Source organism: Pan paniscus, chromosome 1 (genome assembly GCF_029289425.2).
Source record: "Pan paniscus chromosome 1, NHGRI_mPanPan1-v2.0_pri, whole genome shotgun sequence".
NCBI lineage: Eukaryota > Metazoa > Chordata > Mammalia > Primates > Hominidae > Pan > Pan paniscus.
The window spans coordinates 95,374,332-95,393,015 of NC_073249.2; the positions used below are offsets into that span (position 1 = coordinate 95,374,332).

General features: G+C 48.8%; 1 protein-coding gene across 4 annotated transcripts in view; it reads right to left on the reverse strand.

Moving 5' to 3' along the window:
- The window catches only part of IL6R (interleukin 6 receptor), a 62,984-nt gene that overhangs the window by 9,723 nt on the left and 34,577 nt on the right, over nucleotides 1-18,684 (reverse strand). For 3 of the 4 annotated variants that reach the window (XM_003817110.5, XM_055101179.2, XM_063605053.1), the window contains exons 7-9: nucleotides 11,262-11,308; nucleotides 9,781-9,850; nucleotides 5,173-5,266 (exon numbers count right to left, since the gene is read on the reverse strand). In XM_003817110.5, coding sequence (XP_003817158.1) covers nucleotides 5,173-5,266; nucleotides 9,781-9,850; nucleotides 11,262-11,308 — 211 coding nt within the window. Of the gene's footprint in view, nucleotides 1-5,172; nucleotides 5,267-5,581; nucleotides 5,678-9,780; nucleotides 9,851-11,261; nucleotides 11,309-18,684 lie in introns of all 4 variants that reach the window. The other variant, XM_055101180.2, reaches the window with a different exon arrangement.

The window sequence follows — 18,684 nt, forward strand, 5'->3', positions numbered from 1 at the left end:
ATCAGTGGGGGACAGAGAATAGGGTGGGAGGAATTGGCCCCTGTAAGATGGCAAGCCTTTTCGATAGCATATTTAAATTTTAAAGAATCATCTATGATTCAGAAAAAAAGAATGAGTAATAAAAAACAAAGAAAAAAATCACTGATATTGCTGGAAAAATATTTAGGGCCATACAAAAAAATATAGTATAGACTGGCAGGATGAAGTCAACCTCTCACACTTCACCTACTGTAAATGTGGCCATCCCATGGTAACCATGGTTCAGCCATTTTGGCAGCCCAGAGCCCCACAGTATTTCTAAGTTTATACTCTTTGCTAGACAGAGGGGATTTGGGGAATAGAAGGCTTCTTCATCACTTGAAATAACTGGCCTCTTTCCAAACAAATTTGCCTTATACAGAAGAAAATGGAAACTCACTAGGCTAGAAAATAAATTCCTGGCATGTTCTCAGCACAGGGCACTGGCCCTGTCTGTGCCTGCAGGGACTCTGGTTGTTTAGCAACCAGCCAGTGTCCAAGCATCATCAGCAGAATAGCAAACCAGGTCTGTTCCCAACCTAATGCTCCTCTATTAGCCATTACAACACACCAAGATGGTGCTGCATGTTAAGGGCCAGTGGTGGGCCAATGGGACCAGCTGGGCCCAGCTCTTAGCCAATAGCAGGTGGGGACCATGGGCAGGGACTCTCAGGGTGTGTGTTCTTGCTTGTCCTTGGGCAAGTCATTTTACCTTTGGGGGCTGTTTCCTCATTTATAAAATGAAAGAGTTTGACTAGATGACCCTTAAGGCCCTATAGAAATAGCAGGAGTTTTTGGTTTGATTCTTGGCCTTCTTCTTCATCTTTTTTTTTTTTTTTGAGATGGAGTCTCCTTCTGCTGCCCAGGCTGGAGTGCAGTGGCGCGATCTCGGCTCACTGCAACCTCTGCCTCCCGGGTTCAAGCGATTCTCCTACCTCAGCCTCCCAAGTAGCTGGGATTACAGGTGTGCACCACCATGCCCAGCTGATTTTTGTATTTTTAGTAGAGACAGGGTTTCTCCACGTTGGCCAGGCTGGTCTCGAACTCCTGACCTCAGGTGATCCACTTGCCTTGGCCTCCCAAAGTGCTGGGATCACAGGCGTGAGCCACCGCGCCTGGCCTATTCTTACTAGCTATTATCGCACCATCTCTTTTAGCTTCAGTTTCCTCCCGTCAAATGTATATCATATCTACTCTACTCTATAGGGCCTGTGGTGGGTTATGAGAAAAGTCTGTTGAAGCCCTAACGTAGATACAGAGCCAGAACACAGGAGGGTATACCTAGGGTGAGGGAAGGAATCCTTTGGTAGGCAGGAGGTGAACCCGTGGATGCTGACATGGCCCCTCACTGGCCAAAAAATATAACAGGCTTTGCATCCTCCAAGGAGCTACCTCTACTCATTAAGAATCTTATCTTCCACGCACCCTTCAGACGGCTTGTAATCTACTTCATTGAAAAAGCAAAGTGAAGGCCGGGCACGGTGGCTCACGCCTGTAATCCCAGCACTTTGGGAGGCCAAGGCGGGTGGATCACGAGGTCAGGAGATCGAAACCATCCTGGCTAACACGGTGAAACCCCGTCTCTACTAAAAAAAAATACAAAAAATTAGCCAGGCGTGGTGGTGGGTGCCTGTAGTCCCACCTACTCGGGAGGCTGAGGCGGGAGAATGGCGTGAACCCGGGAGGCGGAGGTTGCAGTGAGCCGAGATCGCGCCACTGCACTCCAGCCTGGGCGACAAAGCGAGACTCCGTCTCAAAAAAGAAAAAGAAAAAGAAAAAGAAAAGTGAAAACAACCCTCAACCCAATTTGAGTAGTCATCTTGCTAATCTTTCAACCCACACCACACTTGGTAGTCAAGCTAGGTCAGGGCTACTGGCAGGGTCTGATGAGCTAACGTGTAGAAAGCTCTCTACATGTAGAAAGAAGGACAGAGTGCAATGTCTCCTCCACTTGTAGATCATCGCGATTAACCACTGCCTAGAAGACCCAGCCTGACTTCTTTTAGGGTTTCAGCTTATGAAAAAAAGCCGGTTCCTGCAGTAAAATTGTGAACACCGAAAAATTTCATTATTGCTTGTTCATTGAAGGCACTATTGGCTGACTTTTCTGCAAACTTGGAAATGAATGACAAAACCAATGACCAAATGGAGCGAAGATGATTGGGATGAAATGGGCATGATGAGACAGCAGTCAGGGTGCAACTCAGCCTGAATGAGTATTTCCTAACCATGGCTGGAAAAGAACACTAGGGCAGAGCATTTAAAGGTGACCTTTAGGTTCCTGGATTGATACATGGAATATTCCTAAGGAGGTCCTGCTTGGGCACCTTGGATTTAACTGTGTGGTGCTTCTCCAATGTTACTTTCTTTTTTCTTTTCTTTTCTTTCTTTTTTTTTTTTTTTTTTTTTTTTGAGACGGAGTCTTGCTCTGTCATCCAGGCTGGAGTGCAGTGGTGCAATCTTGGCTCACTGCAACCTCTGCCTCCTGGGTTCAAGCAATTCTCCTGCTTCAGCCTCCCAAGTAGCTGAGATTACAGGCATGTGCCACTATGCCCAGCTAATTTTTGTGTTTTTAGTAGAGATGGAGTTTCACCATGTTGGTCAGGCTGGTCTTGAACTCCTGACATGAAGTGATCCACCTGCCTCGGCCTCCCAAAGTGTTGGGATTACAGGCGTTAGCTACCATGAAAATACCTTCACATGGTATTTTCATCATTTGAGTATGTGGTTCTCAGAAGGGAGGAAAGGTCATATTCATGTTGTAATTCCAGCACCTACTGTGTTTCTTCAGTGTCTAATGCACACTCCCTCCCTCTCGTTCTTACAACACCAGAATCTCGTGGTTCCTCTCAGCCCCTTTCCCAACACTTCCTTCTCTAAAGAACTTTTCACCTTGGATCCCCACAGGGTTCAGCCCTATCCCCAACCCCCACCCAATGACTCTTATTGCCATCTACATGCTGGTGACGATCTGTGTTGCCTGCCAAGCGTGTCCGCTTGAGGTTCTCGGGGCATCTCAAACTCAAGTGGGTCCCAAAGTGGAATCACCACTTTTCACTGAGACTTGTCTATCCTCAGGTGTTTCCAGTCTTAGTGAATGACAGTATCATCTGCCCAACTGCTGAAGCCAGAAATGGGAGGGTCATCCTGGACTCCTCCCTCTCCTTCATCCTCCTCATCTAATCTGTTGTCAAGCCTTGTCAATTCTACCTCTAAAATATATCTTGAGGCCGGGTGCAGTGGCTCACGCCTGTAACCCCAGCACTTTGGGAGGCAGAGTCGGGCGGATCATCTGAGGTCACGAGATCGAGACCAGCCTGGCCAACATGATGAAATCCCATTTCTACTGAAAATACAAAAAATTAGCCGGGCGTAGTGACATTCACCTGCAATCCCAGCTACTCAGGAGGCTGAGGCACAAGAATCGCTTGAACCCAGGAGGCGGAAGTTGCAGTGAGCTGAGATTGCACCACTGCACTCCAGCCTGGGCAACAAAAGCGAAACTCCATCTCGAAAAAAAAAAAAAAGAATCTATTCATGGCTCTCCAACCCATTGCCACCATCCTAAAACAGTTTATTATTATCTCTTGCCCAGACCCTGGGCTACTGCATCCATTTTCACTCACCCCATCCAGTCTCCAAACTGCATTGAGCGTGACTTTTTGGTTTTCTTTGTTTGAGATGAGTCTCATTCTGTCACCCAGGCTGGATTGCAGTGGTGCAATCTCGGCTCACTGCAACCTCCGCTTCCCAGGTTCAAGTGATTCTCCTGCCTCAGTCTCCCGAGTAGCTGGGATTACAGTCACGCACTACCATGCCCAGCAAATTTTTGTATTTTTAGTAGAGACAGGGTTTTATCATTTTGGCCAGGCTGGTCTCGAACTCCTGACCTCAGGTGATCCACCTGCCTCAGCCTCCCAAAGTTATGGAATTACAGGCGTGAGCCACAGCGCCTGGCCCAGGTTCTTCTTAAAACTCCACAGGCTGGGCGCAGTGGCTCACACCTGTAATCCCAGCACTTTGGGAGGCTGAGGCAGGCGGATCACGAGGTCAGGAGATCGAGACCATCCTGGCTGACACGGTGAAACCCTGTCTCTACTAAAAACACAAAATATTAGCCGGGCATGGTAGCGGACACCTGTGGTCCCAGCTACTCGGGAGGCTGAGGCAGGAGAATGGTGTGAACCCAGGAGGTGGAGGTTGCAGTGAGCTGAGATCGCACCACTGCACTCCAGCCTGGGCGACAGAGCAAGACTCTGTCTCAAAAAAAAAAAAAAAAAAAAAAAAAAAAGAAAGAGAAAGAAAAAGAAAAAGAAAAAAACTCCAACAGACACTCCTTAGCCTCAAGAGAAGGCCTAAAATCCTCCCACCTCTTTCAAGGCCTTTTATGACCTGGTGCCAGCCTACCTGTCCACTCTTCCTGCCCCATATTGCCCCAACCGTGCTGCGCCCCCTTCACAGACACGTGCATGCACACGCTGTCAACCATATTACATCCTGGGCTTCTCTCCTAAGAACCCTCTTTGGGCCGGGCATGGTAGTTCACACCTGTAATCCCAACACGTTGGGGGTCAAGGCAGGCGGATCACTTGACCCTGGGAGTTTGAGACCAGCCTGGACAACATGAAACCTCATCTCAACAAAAAATAGAAAAATTAGCTAGGCAGGGTGGTGTGCACCTGCAGTCCCAGCTATTCCAGAGGCTGAGGTGGGAGGATCACTTGAACCTAGGAGGCAGAGGTTGTCCTGTGAGGCGAGACTGCACCACAGCACTCCAGCCTGGGTGACAGAGTGAGATGCTGACTCAAAAAAAAAGAACTCTCTTCTTTCTCAGACCAATTCTTCTTCCTCCTTAATGCCAGGTCAGTTCTCCTCACCATGGCATGCTTTTTGTAGCTCTTACCACAGTAGTGATTACCTCTTCGTGTCTGACTTCTTCCTGAGACTGTATCTGTCCTGCCCAGCATTGTCTCCTGCAGCACCTAAAACACGGCTTGGCATAATAGTAGGTGTTGTGTGTGTTGTGGTGTGTGCATTCATTTGATGAATGGATAAATGAATGAATAAATGCACCGTAAATTTCAGAATGGGCAAAGGAAAGCTAGATAAGAAATATGAGAACACCACAGGGCCATCCCCTGGGACCCATCTCACCTCAGAACAATGGCAATGCAGAGGAGCGTTCCGAAGGCCAGGCTCCCTCCAGCAACCAGGAATGTGGGCAGTGGTACTGAAGAAGAATCTTGCACTAGGTTAAAAAAAAAATTGAAGATAGAGGAGGAAGAGGAGAATATGGAGAAAAAGGAATAGGAGGAGGAGAAGAAAACCACTTAGCTGGTGCTGTCAAAAGCCTCAAAGGAACCTTCCCCTCCAACCCCCCTCCCAGAAAATGAAACAGCTCTGCCAACCAACAGGCCATTTGACAAGCTTAACTGTTTTTTGTTTGTTTGTTTGTTTCTTAACAAAGCCCACTCTAGATTCCAGGATTCCACCACTTGGCAAGAGAGACACCTCAAGCTCAGGGTTTCTGAGCGACTGTGGCTAGCCACAGACTCCTACTCACTTTCAGAGTGGTTCTGGTGACATTCCACCTGCTCCCACAAGGCACAAAGAGGGTACAACAAACGGAAGGCTGTGGGGACCTCCTTGATGGCAGTTCCTTTGAGGACAATGTCAGAGAGGATTGGATGCTTTAAATCAAGCATTTGGAAGCAGTTTTCTCCATGGGGGTGTCATCTCTTGCCTGTCCCTGCATTTGGTACTCAAGCCCCAGCCATATGAACTTCATTCAGTTCTCCAACAAGCCATGATCTTTTTCCTCCAGGGCTCTCCACACAAGTTCCCTCTTCTCTCCTGTCTGTTTTCTCTACCTTTGCTGCACCCTTTTGCGGTCTAGTCCCTACTTGGCCTTTGGATCTCAGATGAGGTGATGTCATTTCCTTTGAGAATTGACCCCACTCCAAGCTGAGCAAGTGCCCCTCCCAGTATTTCTCCATTTCCACCTCTAGACTGAGTTCCCTGAAGGCAGGGACCACATGTGTCTTTTTCACTGTAACACTGCCAGCAGCTTACACAGTGCCGAATACAAAGTAGGATCGCCAAAATATTTCTTTGAATGAAGGAAAGAACAAACCAGCTTTGCAAGCAGCCATGTCTTCCCACAGAAAGGCTCTTCCTACCACTGACAGAGTCCCTGGACTAGACAGAGGGCACATCTAAACAAAACCATCTCCTTCTGCTGGGAATGCAGTCACAGTTGTATGGACCCAGCATTCAGGCTCTTCTACCCAAAATGCAATCCACTGCTGACGAAGAGGCTGCCTGCCAGCCATCACTTCAGATGCCTACTAGAGTCAGGCAGCGCAGAGAGCCCAGACTGGTGAGTGGGCACTGGCTGCAAAGACAAGTTTCTCCAAGCATGTCCCATGTCTCTTGAGAGATGCAGCTGTGTAATGAAAGCAGTATGCTTGGCTTGCTCATTTATTAACATTTCATCATCTTTTATATTTGTTCCTTCTTTTTTTTTGAAATGGAGTCTCGCTCTTGTCACCCAGGCTGGAGTGCAGTGGTGTGATCTCCGCTCACTGCAGCCTCCGCCTCCTGGGTTCAAGCAATTCTCCTACCTCAGCCTCCCAAGTACCTGGGACAATAGGCACATGCCACCACGCCCGGCTAATTTTTGTATTTTTTGTAGAGATGAGGTTTTACCATGTTGCCCAAGCTGGTCTCCAACTCCTGACCTTAGGTGATCCGCCCACCTTGGCCTCCCAAAGTGCTGGGATTACAGGCATGAGCCACGGCGCCTGGCCATATATTTGTTCCTTCTTTCATCCAACAAATATTCTTTGAGTGCCTATCATGTGTCTAAATGGATCTTACATCCAATCAAGGGAGACAGACATATGAATTTTTTTTTTTTTGAGAAGGAGTCTTGCTCAGTGGTGCTGTCTCGGCTCACTGCAACCTCCGCCTCCCGGGTTCACCCTATTCTCCTGCCTCAGCCTCCCGAGGAGCTGGGACTACAGGCACCACACCCGGCTAATTTTTTGTATTTTTAGTAGAGACAGGGTTTCACCGTGTTAGCCAGGATGGTCCTGATCTCCTGACCTTGTGATCCACCTGCCTCGGCTCCCAAAGTGCTGGGATTACAGGCATGAGCCACCGCGCCCGGCCAAACAAATGTTTTTTTAAAAAATTATCAGGAAAAGCCTCCCGGAGAAGGGTGCATCTGAGCAGAGACTTGAGTAATAGGAAGGAGCTGGCAAAGTGAATGTCAGAGGAAGCGTGTCCAGGCAGAGCACACAGCAAGTGCAAAGGCCCTGAGGTAGAGCATGTGTGGAGGAGCAAGGAGGGCAGTGTGGCTGGGGCAGAGCGAGGAAAGGGAGAATGGAGAGGCAACGTCTAAAGATAGGGGACCACATGGCTTTGCTGGGACTCCTCGTAGAAACTGGGGACTTTGTCAAGACTTTGACTTTTACTCTGGGGGAGATGGTACTGAGCCAGAGAGAGCTTGGATTTATGTTTTAAGGGATACTCTAAGTGCTGGTTGGAAAAGAGTTGGTTGGGGGTTAAGACTAGAAGTTGGTAGACCAGTTGGCAGCCCAGGAAGCCCTGCTGGATGAGAGGTGGCAGGGGCTGGACTGGGTGTTGGCACTGGAGATGGTGAGGAGTGGTCAATTCCTAGATACGTCTCAAAGCACAAGGACAACGCTTGCTGAGGGACTGGACACAGGATGAGGAGTAGGGAGGAAGCATGCCCGATCCCCTGCACCTGAGCAAATGCGGCACCAGTTACTGAGATAGGGAAGATGGAGAAGAACAGATCTGGGTTGAAGAGGTGGGGAGGCGTCAGGTGTTCTCTTTTAGACATGTTAAATTTGAGAATGCTAGCCAGGCGCGGTGGCTCACACCTGTAATCCCAGCACTTTGGGAGACTGAGGCAGGCAGATCACCTGAGGTGGGGAGTTCGAGTCCAGCCTGACTAACATGGAGAAATCTCGTTTCTACTAAAAATACAAAATTAGCCAGGCGTGGTGGTGCATGCCTGTAATCTCAGCTACTCGGGAGGCTGAGGCAGGAGAATCGCTTGACGAGACTCCGTTTCAAAAAAAAGAAAAAAAATCATCAGTGAGGGTGGACGAAGAGGACTGGAGGTTCCCCTCCTCCATAGCAGCTTTTGTTTTTGTTGTTGTTGTTTTGTTTTTTTGACATGGAATCTCACTCTGTGGCCCAGGCTAGAGTGCAGTGGCTCGATCTCAGCTCACTGCAACCTCTGCCTCCCAGGTTCAAGCGATTCTCTTGCCTCAGCCTCCCAAGTAGCTGGGATTATAGGCACCTGCCATCACGCCTGGCTAATTTTTGTATTTTTAGTAGAGATGGGGTTTCACCATGTTGGCCAGGCTAGTCTTGAACTCCTGACCTCAGGTGATTCTCCTGCCTCGGCCTCCCAAAGTGCTGGGATTACAAGCGTAAGCCACCGCGCCCGGCCCATAGCAACCTTTGAACACCCAACCTCTTGCATCCCACCCATACCATTCAAAGCCCATTTCAAATGGCACCTCCTCCATGAGCTTTCTGTGACTGATCAGCTTGATATACTCTTTCAAATCTCTAAATTCCACTTTGCTTTATCTGTGCCTCCCTTTTGGCCCATCTCACATGCTGGTCTTTGTCACAGTTACCAGTTTACTCTTTGTCAGAGCCTGGACTGTAGCCTCCTTGAGAACAAGGATGGCTCTAATCCTCTCCGAGTCCCCAACTGTGCAGAGCTCAGCCCCAGGTATTTAGCAGGTCCTCCACAGGTGCACTGCACCATGGTAGGGCTTTGTACCTGGGCTGTTGTAGCAGAGGCAGCCAGCATCAGTGCAGGCAGGAATCCACCCAGGGATGGGGAACGAGGGCAAGGACTGCCTCACGAAGCCCAAGAGTCATCAGGGGAGCCGCTCAACTACTGAACCTCTGGAGTCTGGATTCCATAAGTCCCATATACCTAGTCAAACACAGGACTTATGATCTTTCTTGATTCAAATACTGGTAAGCTTTCCTGGTCTTGCAGGGATAGGGAATCAAAAGCATTGAAATCAAGGGCTCCCAAAATAAAGATTTCCTTCAACAGGTATTCCATTTCGGACACCAATAATCTTGTTTGCAGCACATTCATTTGTATTGTGGGCCAACTGTGAAATATCTCACTTTTCAAATATCTCGAAGTGATTTGTCCCACTTTTCTTACGGTCTCCTCATTATATCTTAGCTAACAATATCAAAGTTAAACATATAAAGTAATAAAAGAACATTTCTGGCCAGGCACGGTGGCTCATGCCTGTAATCTTAGCACTTTGGGAGGCCGAGGTGGGTGGATCACAACGTCAGGAGTTCAAGACCAGCCTGGCCAACATAGTGAAACCCTGTCTCTAGTAAAAATACAAAAATTAGCTGGGCATGGTGGCATGCGCCTGTAATCCCAGCTACTTGGGAGGCTGAGGCAGGAGAATCGCTTGAACTCGGGAGACAGAGGTTGTGGTGAGCCAAGATCATGCCACGGCACTCCAGCCTGGGCAACCGAGCAAGACTCTCTCCAACACACACACACACACACACACACACACACACACACACACACACACACACACACAAAAGAACATCTCTGCGATTGATCTGTGATTGATCCTCTGACAACATGTCCAAATAAGAAAGGACTTTCTGCAGAGACAAATCTTCTATCCCTCGGACCCTGGGAATATGAAAATACCCAGTCCTTACCTGGGAGGCTTGTCGCATTTGCAGAATCTCTGAAGAGAATATTATCATCGTCTTTATTAGTAGTAAGTGCCTAAAAGAGACATTCCTCACCATCAGCCTGTTTCTGCAGATTGCACCATCATTCAGAACCAGTTCAGGAGTTACCTCCTCCTCAGAGCCCTCCCTGATCCACCCAAAGCATTCCTTTCTCCATTTCATTCATAACAGTGGAAAAATCAATAATACTATTATTTGCATTTTTTCTATCCACATCATGCCTGCTAAAGGTGGGGCTTTCTTTCCACCTGCCTCTCCACCAAAAGCTTAAAGCTGCACAAAGAAGATGCTCAGTAGATACACTGAAGCAGCTGTTGTCCTTACAGGTCCGATGCAAGGATGCAGGTACTACCATGACTGGAATGCTGGTTCCACCACTTACGAGCTATGTCACCTTGGACAGACTTCTTTTTTTTTTGTTTGTTTGTGAAATGGAGTTTCACTCTTGTCGCCCAAGCTGGAGTGCAATAGCATGATCTCGGCTCACTGCAACCTCCGCCTCCCAGGTTCAAGCGATTCTCCTGCCTCAGCCTATCAAATAGCTGGGATTACAGGCATGCGCCACCACACCCAGCTAATTTTGTATTTCAGTAGAGAAAGGGTTTCTCCATGTTGGTCAGGCTGGTCTTGAACTCCTGACCTCAGGTGATCTGCCTGCCTCAGCCTCCCAAAGTGCTGGGATTACAGGTGTGAGCCCCTGTGCCCGGCCCTGGCCTCAGACTTCTTAACTCACGTTAAGAAGCCCTTACAAGCACTCCCTTGCAATGTTAACATAAGGAGCCAATGAAACAGCAAATGCAAGGCTCACAGTTTAGCAGGATGTGGCCAGTCCTCAGTCGGTGTCAGTTTCCCCAGAACCCGTGTTGGGAGCACTCTAGCCCCATGGGTATGGGCTTCACCTGCAGCTGTTCCTACATGGAACACAGATAAGGTTCAAGAGCCCCAGGCTCCTTCCCTGTGCTGCACAGCTCCAGAAGTGGCTATGACTCCCAGCTTAGCATTTAGGGAATTAAGGGCCACAGGAGGAGATATAGTTGGATAGGAAATTGGATTACTCCAGGAATTTGTTAAGCAGCTTCAGAGGTAATCCTCTTTCCAGCAAATTATGACACCAAGAGTCCACAGGGGAAGGATGCAGATAAACAGAATCCAATCTCAAGCTAAGCCATTAGCGTTGTCCAAAAAGCTCAAAGATGAAACAGCAGCTGCTAGACGCAGAGCAGTTCTGCACGCCAGGCCACCGCTGCTCCACTCCTTACAGTCCTGGGACAAGATAATTTCTATGATTCCCTTTCACAGGGGTTTGAAAAGCACAGGTAACTCACCACGACCACATTTCTACTAGTGACAGAACTGGATTTAAACCAAATTCGGTCTGGCATCAGCCCACACTCCTAAACACGAGGTGCTGCAGCCCTGACCCTTTTACAAGAACAGGAGCTCACCTGCGTGGGGGTGGACACCTCGTTCTCAGCTGGAGGACTCCTGGATTCTGCGGACAGAAGAAAGGCTCATTATTAGTGATTCATGGGCCCTGGAGTCCTGTCTCAGGGGCTTCAGCATCAGAAAAAAAAAGTTCATCTCAATGTTATTTAAAAGAACAGCATGGGCTGGGCGCGGTGGCTCACGTCTGTCATCCCAGCACTTTGGGAGGCTGGGTAGATCACCTGAGGTTAGGAGTTCAAGACCAGCCTGACCAACATGGAGAAACCCTGTCTCTACTAAAAATACAAAATTAGCTGGGTGTGCTGGCACATGCCTGTAATCCCAGCTACTCGGGAGGCTGAGGCAGGAGAATCGTTTGAACCCGGGAGGTGGAGGTTGCAGTGAGCCGAGATCATGCCATTGCACTCCAGCATGGGCAATAAGAGCAAAACTCCGTCTCAAAAACAAAACAAAACAAAACAAAACAAAAAACAGCATGCTGGAAATAACCAAATATCCAACCATAAGGGACTAGCTGTAGAAATTATGACACAACTACATAATGCAGAAACTTTTAAAATTTATTTTTATATATGTATGTGTGTATATATATATATGTATGTGTGTATATATATATATGTATGTGTGTGTGTATATATATATATATATATTTTTTTTTTTTTTTTTTTTTTGAGATGGAGTTTCACTCTTTTGCCCAGGCTGGAGTGAAGTGGCATAATCTTGGCTCACTGCAACCTCCACCCACTGGGTTCAAGCGATTCTTCTTCCTCAGCCTCCCAAGTAGTTGGGATTATAGGCGCCCACCACCACACCCAGCTAATTTTTGTATTTTTAGTAGAGACAGGGTTTCACCATATTGGCCAGGCTGGTCTCGAACTCCTGACCTCAGGTGATCTATCCGCTTTGGCCTCCCAAAGTGCTAGGATTACAGGCATGAGCTACCGTGCCTGGTCAATTATTATATATTTTTTGAGACAGGGTCTCGCTCCGTCGCCAGGCTGGAGTGCAGTGGCATGATGATGGCTCACTGTAGCTTTAACTTCTGGGCTTCAGTGATCCTCCCATCTCAGCTTCCCAAGTATCTGGGACTACAGGTGTGTGCCACCACGTCTGGCCAAAAATATTTTAGAAAAACATTGAAGACATGACATAATGCTGTATGAAGAATGCAAGACAAGAAAAATTCTATGTATTTTGATTCAAACTTTCTAAAGAAATATATTTTTATGATTATTGTGTAACACAGTATATATCATAATATATATTTGCACACAGGAAGAAGAAAATGGAAAGATACACATCACCAGAGATAAGCACTATTTCAATTTCCTTCTATGCACCTTTTTGCAATAAAAAATATACGACAAAGAAATATTCATTTGCCTGTATGGGTTTAGTACACATTGCAGCAGCAGGGATGTGGACCAGGCACCCTCACGGCTCCCTCCCCCTGCACGGGAACAGTGTTTCTGCGGAAACCCCAAGGCAAGAGGAGGCTAAGTATCCAAGCGAAAGCCTGGGCCTTAACCGTAACAGGCAGTGAGTGGAATGCTCTGGATTTCAAAACATTTTCTTGTCAGCTCATCATTTTTCCATCAAGAATTCTAAAATTCCACAGAATGGTTTAGACAAAAATCACGAGCCTCGCTGGGCCAGGAGTAAGGACTAGCAAGGAGGCGGGGAGAGGGTGACCCTGCTTCGGCGTCAGGGAGGGTTTCCAGAATTCCTGGAGTATGCCGTCACCAGTAAGGGGGAAACCACACACCAGCAGCACCAGAGGAAGTATAAGAATGCATCCACTCTTCCCATTGTACAGAGGGGAAACAGAGGCCCAGAGAGGGAAAGCGACTTGTTCAAGGCCGCACAGCAAGTGCGACCTGAATTGAACCTAGAATTCATGGGAGGGACCCAGTTTATTGTTCCTTTGCGTTCTTCCCAGCCCAGCAGAGGACAGTTACACATTCATAGCCCAGGGTATCTAAAGGATGACCTGAGGGCATGGAGGCACTAGAATGAAAGCTAAAATCAGAAGACAAAGAAGATGGGGGCAGGCCGGACTCACACCTGTAATCCCAGCACTTTGGGAGACTGAGGCTGGAGAATCCCATGAGGCCAGGAGTTTGAGACCAGCCTGGGTAACATAGTGAGACCTCATCTCTAAAAAAAAAAAGAAGAAAACAAGAAGAAGATGGGGCAGCCCTGAATAGAAAATATGGCTGCCCATGGATGCTCGTGCAGTTCAGCAGTTTTCCAAACCCCGCCAGATTCAGCTTCGTCTGGAGCCTTGAAGGCTCCACCTTGCTTGTTGCCTCAGAACCATGGAAATGGGACCCAGTCATTAGGGCTTTTTTTTTTTTTTGAGACCAAGTCTCGCTCTGTCGCCTGGGCTGGAGTGCAGTGGCGCAAACTCAGCTCACTGCAAGCTCCGCCTCCTGGGTTCAAGCCATTCTCCTGCCTCAGCCTCATGAGTAGCTGGGACTACAGGCGCCCACCACCGCACCCGCCTAATTTTTTGTATTTTTAGTAGAGACGGGGTTTCACCATGTTAGCCAGGATGGTCTCGATCTCCTGACCTGGTGATCCGCCCGCCTCAGCCTCCCAAAGTACTGGGATTACAGGTGTGAGCCACCGCGCCCAGCTGTCATTAGGGTTTTTTAAAGGCTCCCCATACTATACTCAAGACAGATGCTTCAGGAAGAAAGTTTCTACTCTCAGTCCTGACCCCCAACACAGCCTGTGGCCCAGAGAATGCCCAGTAACCTCTGGCGGCTCAGGTTTCTGGGGTTAAAGTGGGAATGAACCACAAAGCCACAGGAAGAAGGGAGGAGAGACCGTGGGACCCACAGGCTCAGTAGCGCCAGGCAGCTCCTCCATGCTGAGCAAGGGGACCCTACTTCACACCTTTCCTCGCAGCCTTTAAACCACCCAACAGACAGCTCATCACTGCTCCTCTATTCGTGTAGAAACAAATAAATAAACCTCACTGAGGAGCCTCCTGAGGAGAAATGACTCACCTCCAGCTGGGTCCCAAATGCCACCCGGGATGGTCTGTGGAGAGAAGCCTAGTGGAGACAAGTACAGAAAAGGCTGTGTGTACAAATCTCCACAGTGTCTGGGTGCCAAAAGCGCCCCTCATTTTGAGGTTTCACCCTTCCTCATTTGGGGGGGGTGGGTGTGGGGGGCAGTTAAGGAGTCTTTTTGTTGTTAAGACAGGGTCTCCCTCTGTTGCCCAGGCTGGAGTGCAGTAGTGCAATCATAGCTCATTGCAGCCTCCAACTGCTGGGCTCAGGTGATCCTTCCACCTCAGCCTCCCACTTAGCTAGGACTACAGGTGTGCACTGCTATGCCCAACTAATTTTTTTTTAACTTTTTTTTGTAAAGACAGGGTCTCCTTATGGTGCCCGGCTGGTCTCTATCTCCTGGGCTCAGGCAATCCTCCCCCATCAGCCTCGTAAAGTGCTGGGATTATAGGCCTGAGCCACCACGCCTGACCAAGCATCCTTTCTTTTATGAAATTATGGTGATGGTAAATGCTAATAGCTATTTATCACTTACTTGTTACATTTTATGTCCTTACTTAGCAAAATTAAAAGCTAGCAACCAGCCGGGCATGGTAGCTCATGCCTGTAATCCCAGTACTTTGGGAGGCCGAGGTGGATGGATCACCTGAGGTCAAGAGTTAAGACCAGCCTGACCAACATGGAGAAACCCCGTCTCTACTAAAAATACAAAATTAGCCGGGCATGATGGCGCATGCCTGTAATCCCAGCTACTCAGGAGGCTGATGCAGGGGAATCGCTTGAACTCAGGAGGTGGAGGTTGCGGTGAGCTGAGATCACGCCATCGCACTCCAGCCTAGGCAACAAGAGCGAAACTCCGTTTCAAAAAAAAAAAAAAAAAGCTAGCAACTTTAATTGGTCCCCAGAATTGTTTTTGAAATTGTACAGACCCGTGAAATCCCAACGTTTAGGAATCGCCCAGTTGTGCACAAGGATGTCAGGCGGATAGGCAATGGGAGGATGAGGGAGGAGGGTCGTGGAGAGGGGCACGAAGAGTGGAGTGCAACAGAATGGCTGACTGCTAGATGCTATTGAGATGTGGCAAGAACCCAAACCAAGGCAGAGATATTTGGTGCGATGTGCAAGCTCCTGGCTGGGTAGCTGGGTGGGTGGGGTGTCCCCTGGACAAGCAGGGCAGGGAGATCTGTGAGGGGTGTGATATGTTTGGTTTGGGTCATGCGGAGCACCTGGCACAGGAGGGAGGATCTGGCCAGAAGTCTGGGCCAAGTTGAAGACATGAATCCAAAGCTCGAGAGACAGGCTTGGCAGGAGATACGGGTGAAAGGCAGTCATGCTGGCATTTATTGCACCCTTGTCATGTGCCAGGCTCTGTGCTAATTGCTTCTCACCTCACTGAAGCCTCACAACCCAGCAAGGCTGGGGTTTGGGTCTTTTGAGGCAGGTATTATTATTCCCATTTGACAAATAAGCAAACTGAGTCTCAGTGAGGTACTTCCCTAGGGTCGTGCTAGTCAAGGGCAAGGGCAGCAACTAGACCCAATGCTGCCTGACTCCAGAGCCAGTGCTCTGCACAAAGTGGCAGGTGATGCAGTGGAAGTGGGCGGGGCCCCAGTGGAATGTTCCAGAAAGCTGCAGAAAACAGGGCAGAGAGGGAATTCAGGGATGCCATATGGATAAGTGAACAGGGCAAAATCTCTCCGGAAATGTGTAACCAAGGCTCTTTAACCCCAGAATGTCCCACTTGGGAGTGCTGCAGAGAGGAACAAAACAAACTCCTCCAGAATGGACGGCCAAAGAGTTTGAGAAGATAATATGTAGCTGGAGGCACTGACCGCCCAGTCCTGGCTTCAGGGCACCCCCTCATGTGCAAATGCAAACCTTTGGTATCACCTCCTCCAACAGGTGTGATTCCCATTCTTGGGGAATAGGAGAGGGAGTTAAAGGGATTATTTGTGAGAAGCAAGGAATAACCCCCTTATACCTAATGGGCTTTTCCCAGGCATTTTGCCCCACGCCCTCTTTGAAAAGGGGCTCCAGCCTGGCACAGTGGCTCATGGCTATAAATCCCAGAGCTTTGGGAGGCTGAGGCAGGAGGATCACTCAAGGCCTGTGCAACATAGGGTGACCTCATCTCTGTAAAATATTTTTTAAAAAATTAGCCGGGCATCGTGATGCATGCCTATAGTCCTAGCTACTCAGAGGCTGAGGCAGGAGTTCAAGGCTGGAGTGAGCTATGATTATGCCACTGCACTCCGGCTTGGGCAACAGAATGAGATACCATCTCTGAAAAAAAAAAAAAGAAGAAGAAGAAAATGATTTTGTGATTCCCCCAGACTCAATGTTGATGTGACAGGGAGAACTCCCATCAGGAGAGGATAAATTCAGAACTCCCGCTTGAGAGAAAGCTGCCGACCGTGCGCCCTGTCCACAGGTACCAGCCTGTTTTTCCTGCCCTGCACAATTTCCATGAGCCGCTGCTGCAGGTGCTGACAGACGTGACCTGGCCTTGCTGGCCAAAGCAGGGCTAAGACAGAGTGACCCTGGGACCCCCAACTTCATACAAAAGGCTATCCTGGGCTACAGTCTGTGCGGGGGCCAGGCCCCAGCCTCAAGGGGGCAGCACCTGCTGAAGTCCAGGCTCCAGAGCCCCACTCTATGGCATTCCACTTCCACTCCTACAGGGGCCCACCAAGGCCGGCCTCCACCTGTCCCACTCAGACCACCCACCCACACACGTGTCGGCCTCACCAAGCAGCTCTCTGCCACCCTCCCCTTGCTCACAGCTCCGTGCCTTTGTACTCTGCCTACAATCCCCATTTTCTGTCTGGGACCCTCCTACACATCCTTCAAGACATAATTCAATTGTCATCTCCTCCATGAAGCTTTTCCTGCTATCTCTAAACTGCCCCAACAGAACAGTCTGCTTACGGCCTTATCGTGCTGTGAACACCATCTATTACGTATTAGACATACTACAGTGGGGCACGCACCCTCCTCCAGCCCCCTCAAGCACATACTAAAACCACCAGGAAAGCTTTCTCAAACCACCCACTCTACCTCCTCCTCCAGATTCCAATGCAGTGAGTTCACGATGGCATCCAGGATAGTGATTCTGGGATGCCCTTGGTCCCACTCTCCTCCCAAGAACCAGCACTGTCCTGTAATTGCTGATCCCCTTACAAATGCAGTATGCTTTAGCATTTCTAAAGAATATTTTTTCATCAGACTCACAAAAACTCTCTGAAAGGAACAAGATTGGTGCTATCATCCCTACTTTACAGATGACAAGACTGAGGCTCTGAGAGCTGAACTAACTTTACCAATGTCATACAACCTGACTCCCAGGTGCTTCCCAGGACCTCTGTGTCTCCCAAAGGCCACCACTCCCACACCTAGGCTGGGAGGCAGGTGCATCCTGTCTGTCTGGGCCTTGAGAGCTGAAGGTCCTTGGGGTGCGTAAGCTCACCCCACACGGTGATACAGTGTTTAGTACACTGATGCGTCCCTAACAGCCAAATAACCGTGGTCCATAACACACACCTCACCTAGTGCTCTAACCTTCCCCTTATTTTTCAGAACTGCCCGCCAATTTCCAACCTGAATCCCCCTCTTGTGTCAAAATCATCCAAGTTCCTCTTGCTCTTCCCTCAGCAGAGAGGGGAGCAGCAGGTTTCTTTCTTGGATATATTCACCACTGGGTTTTGAAGACTTCCCCTGCCTCAAACCACACATGCATAGGGTGGAGGGCTCAAAGTCTTCCACTCCTTATATGAAAAGAAACCGACTGTTCTATCTGAGCTCCCACAGAAGCTGTGTCTATGCCAAAGAAGCACATCCACCTGAGGCTGGAAAGTGGAGACCGTACCCAGTGCTGGCCAGACAGCCCCCACCACACCATCTTCCAATAGAAGGAGAGTGTCAGCAACTTAAAGAGGGACATCCACAAATGAGACCAGATTCAGGGGAAGGGGGCCAGAAAGGTGAAGAATTCACAGACCATCTCATGTAACAGCCTGGGAAGAGGAGCCCAAGCAGATGCAGGTCTGGGAACTCCAAAAGAATTCAGAGAGAGCAGACTAGGAAATTTGTCATTGGTTATCCCTGAGAACAGAGCAAGGGCCAGTGAGGCCAGAGTTAGGTTCACATAAGAAAGAACTTTCTATTTGAATAGATATTTCTCCAAAGATATATGAATGGCCAAGAAGCACATGAAAAGATCCTCAGCCTGGGTGTGGTGGCTCACGCCTGTAATCCCAGTACTTTGGGAGGCATAGATGGGCAGATCACTTGAGGTCAGGAGTTCAAGAGCAGCCTCGCCAACATGGCAAAACCCCATCTCTGCTAAAAATACAAAAATTAGCTGGGTGTGGTGGTGCATGCCAATCTCAACTACTCGGGAGGC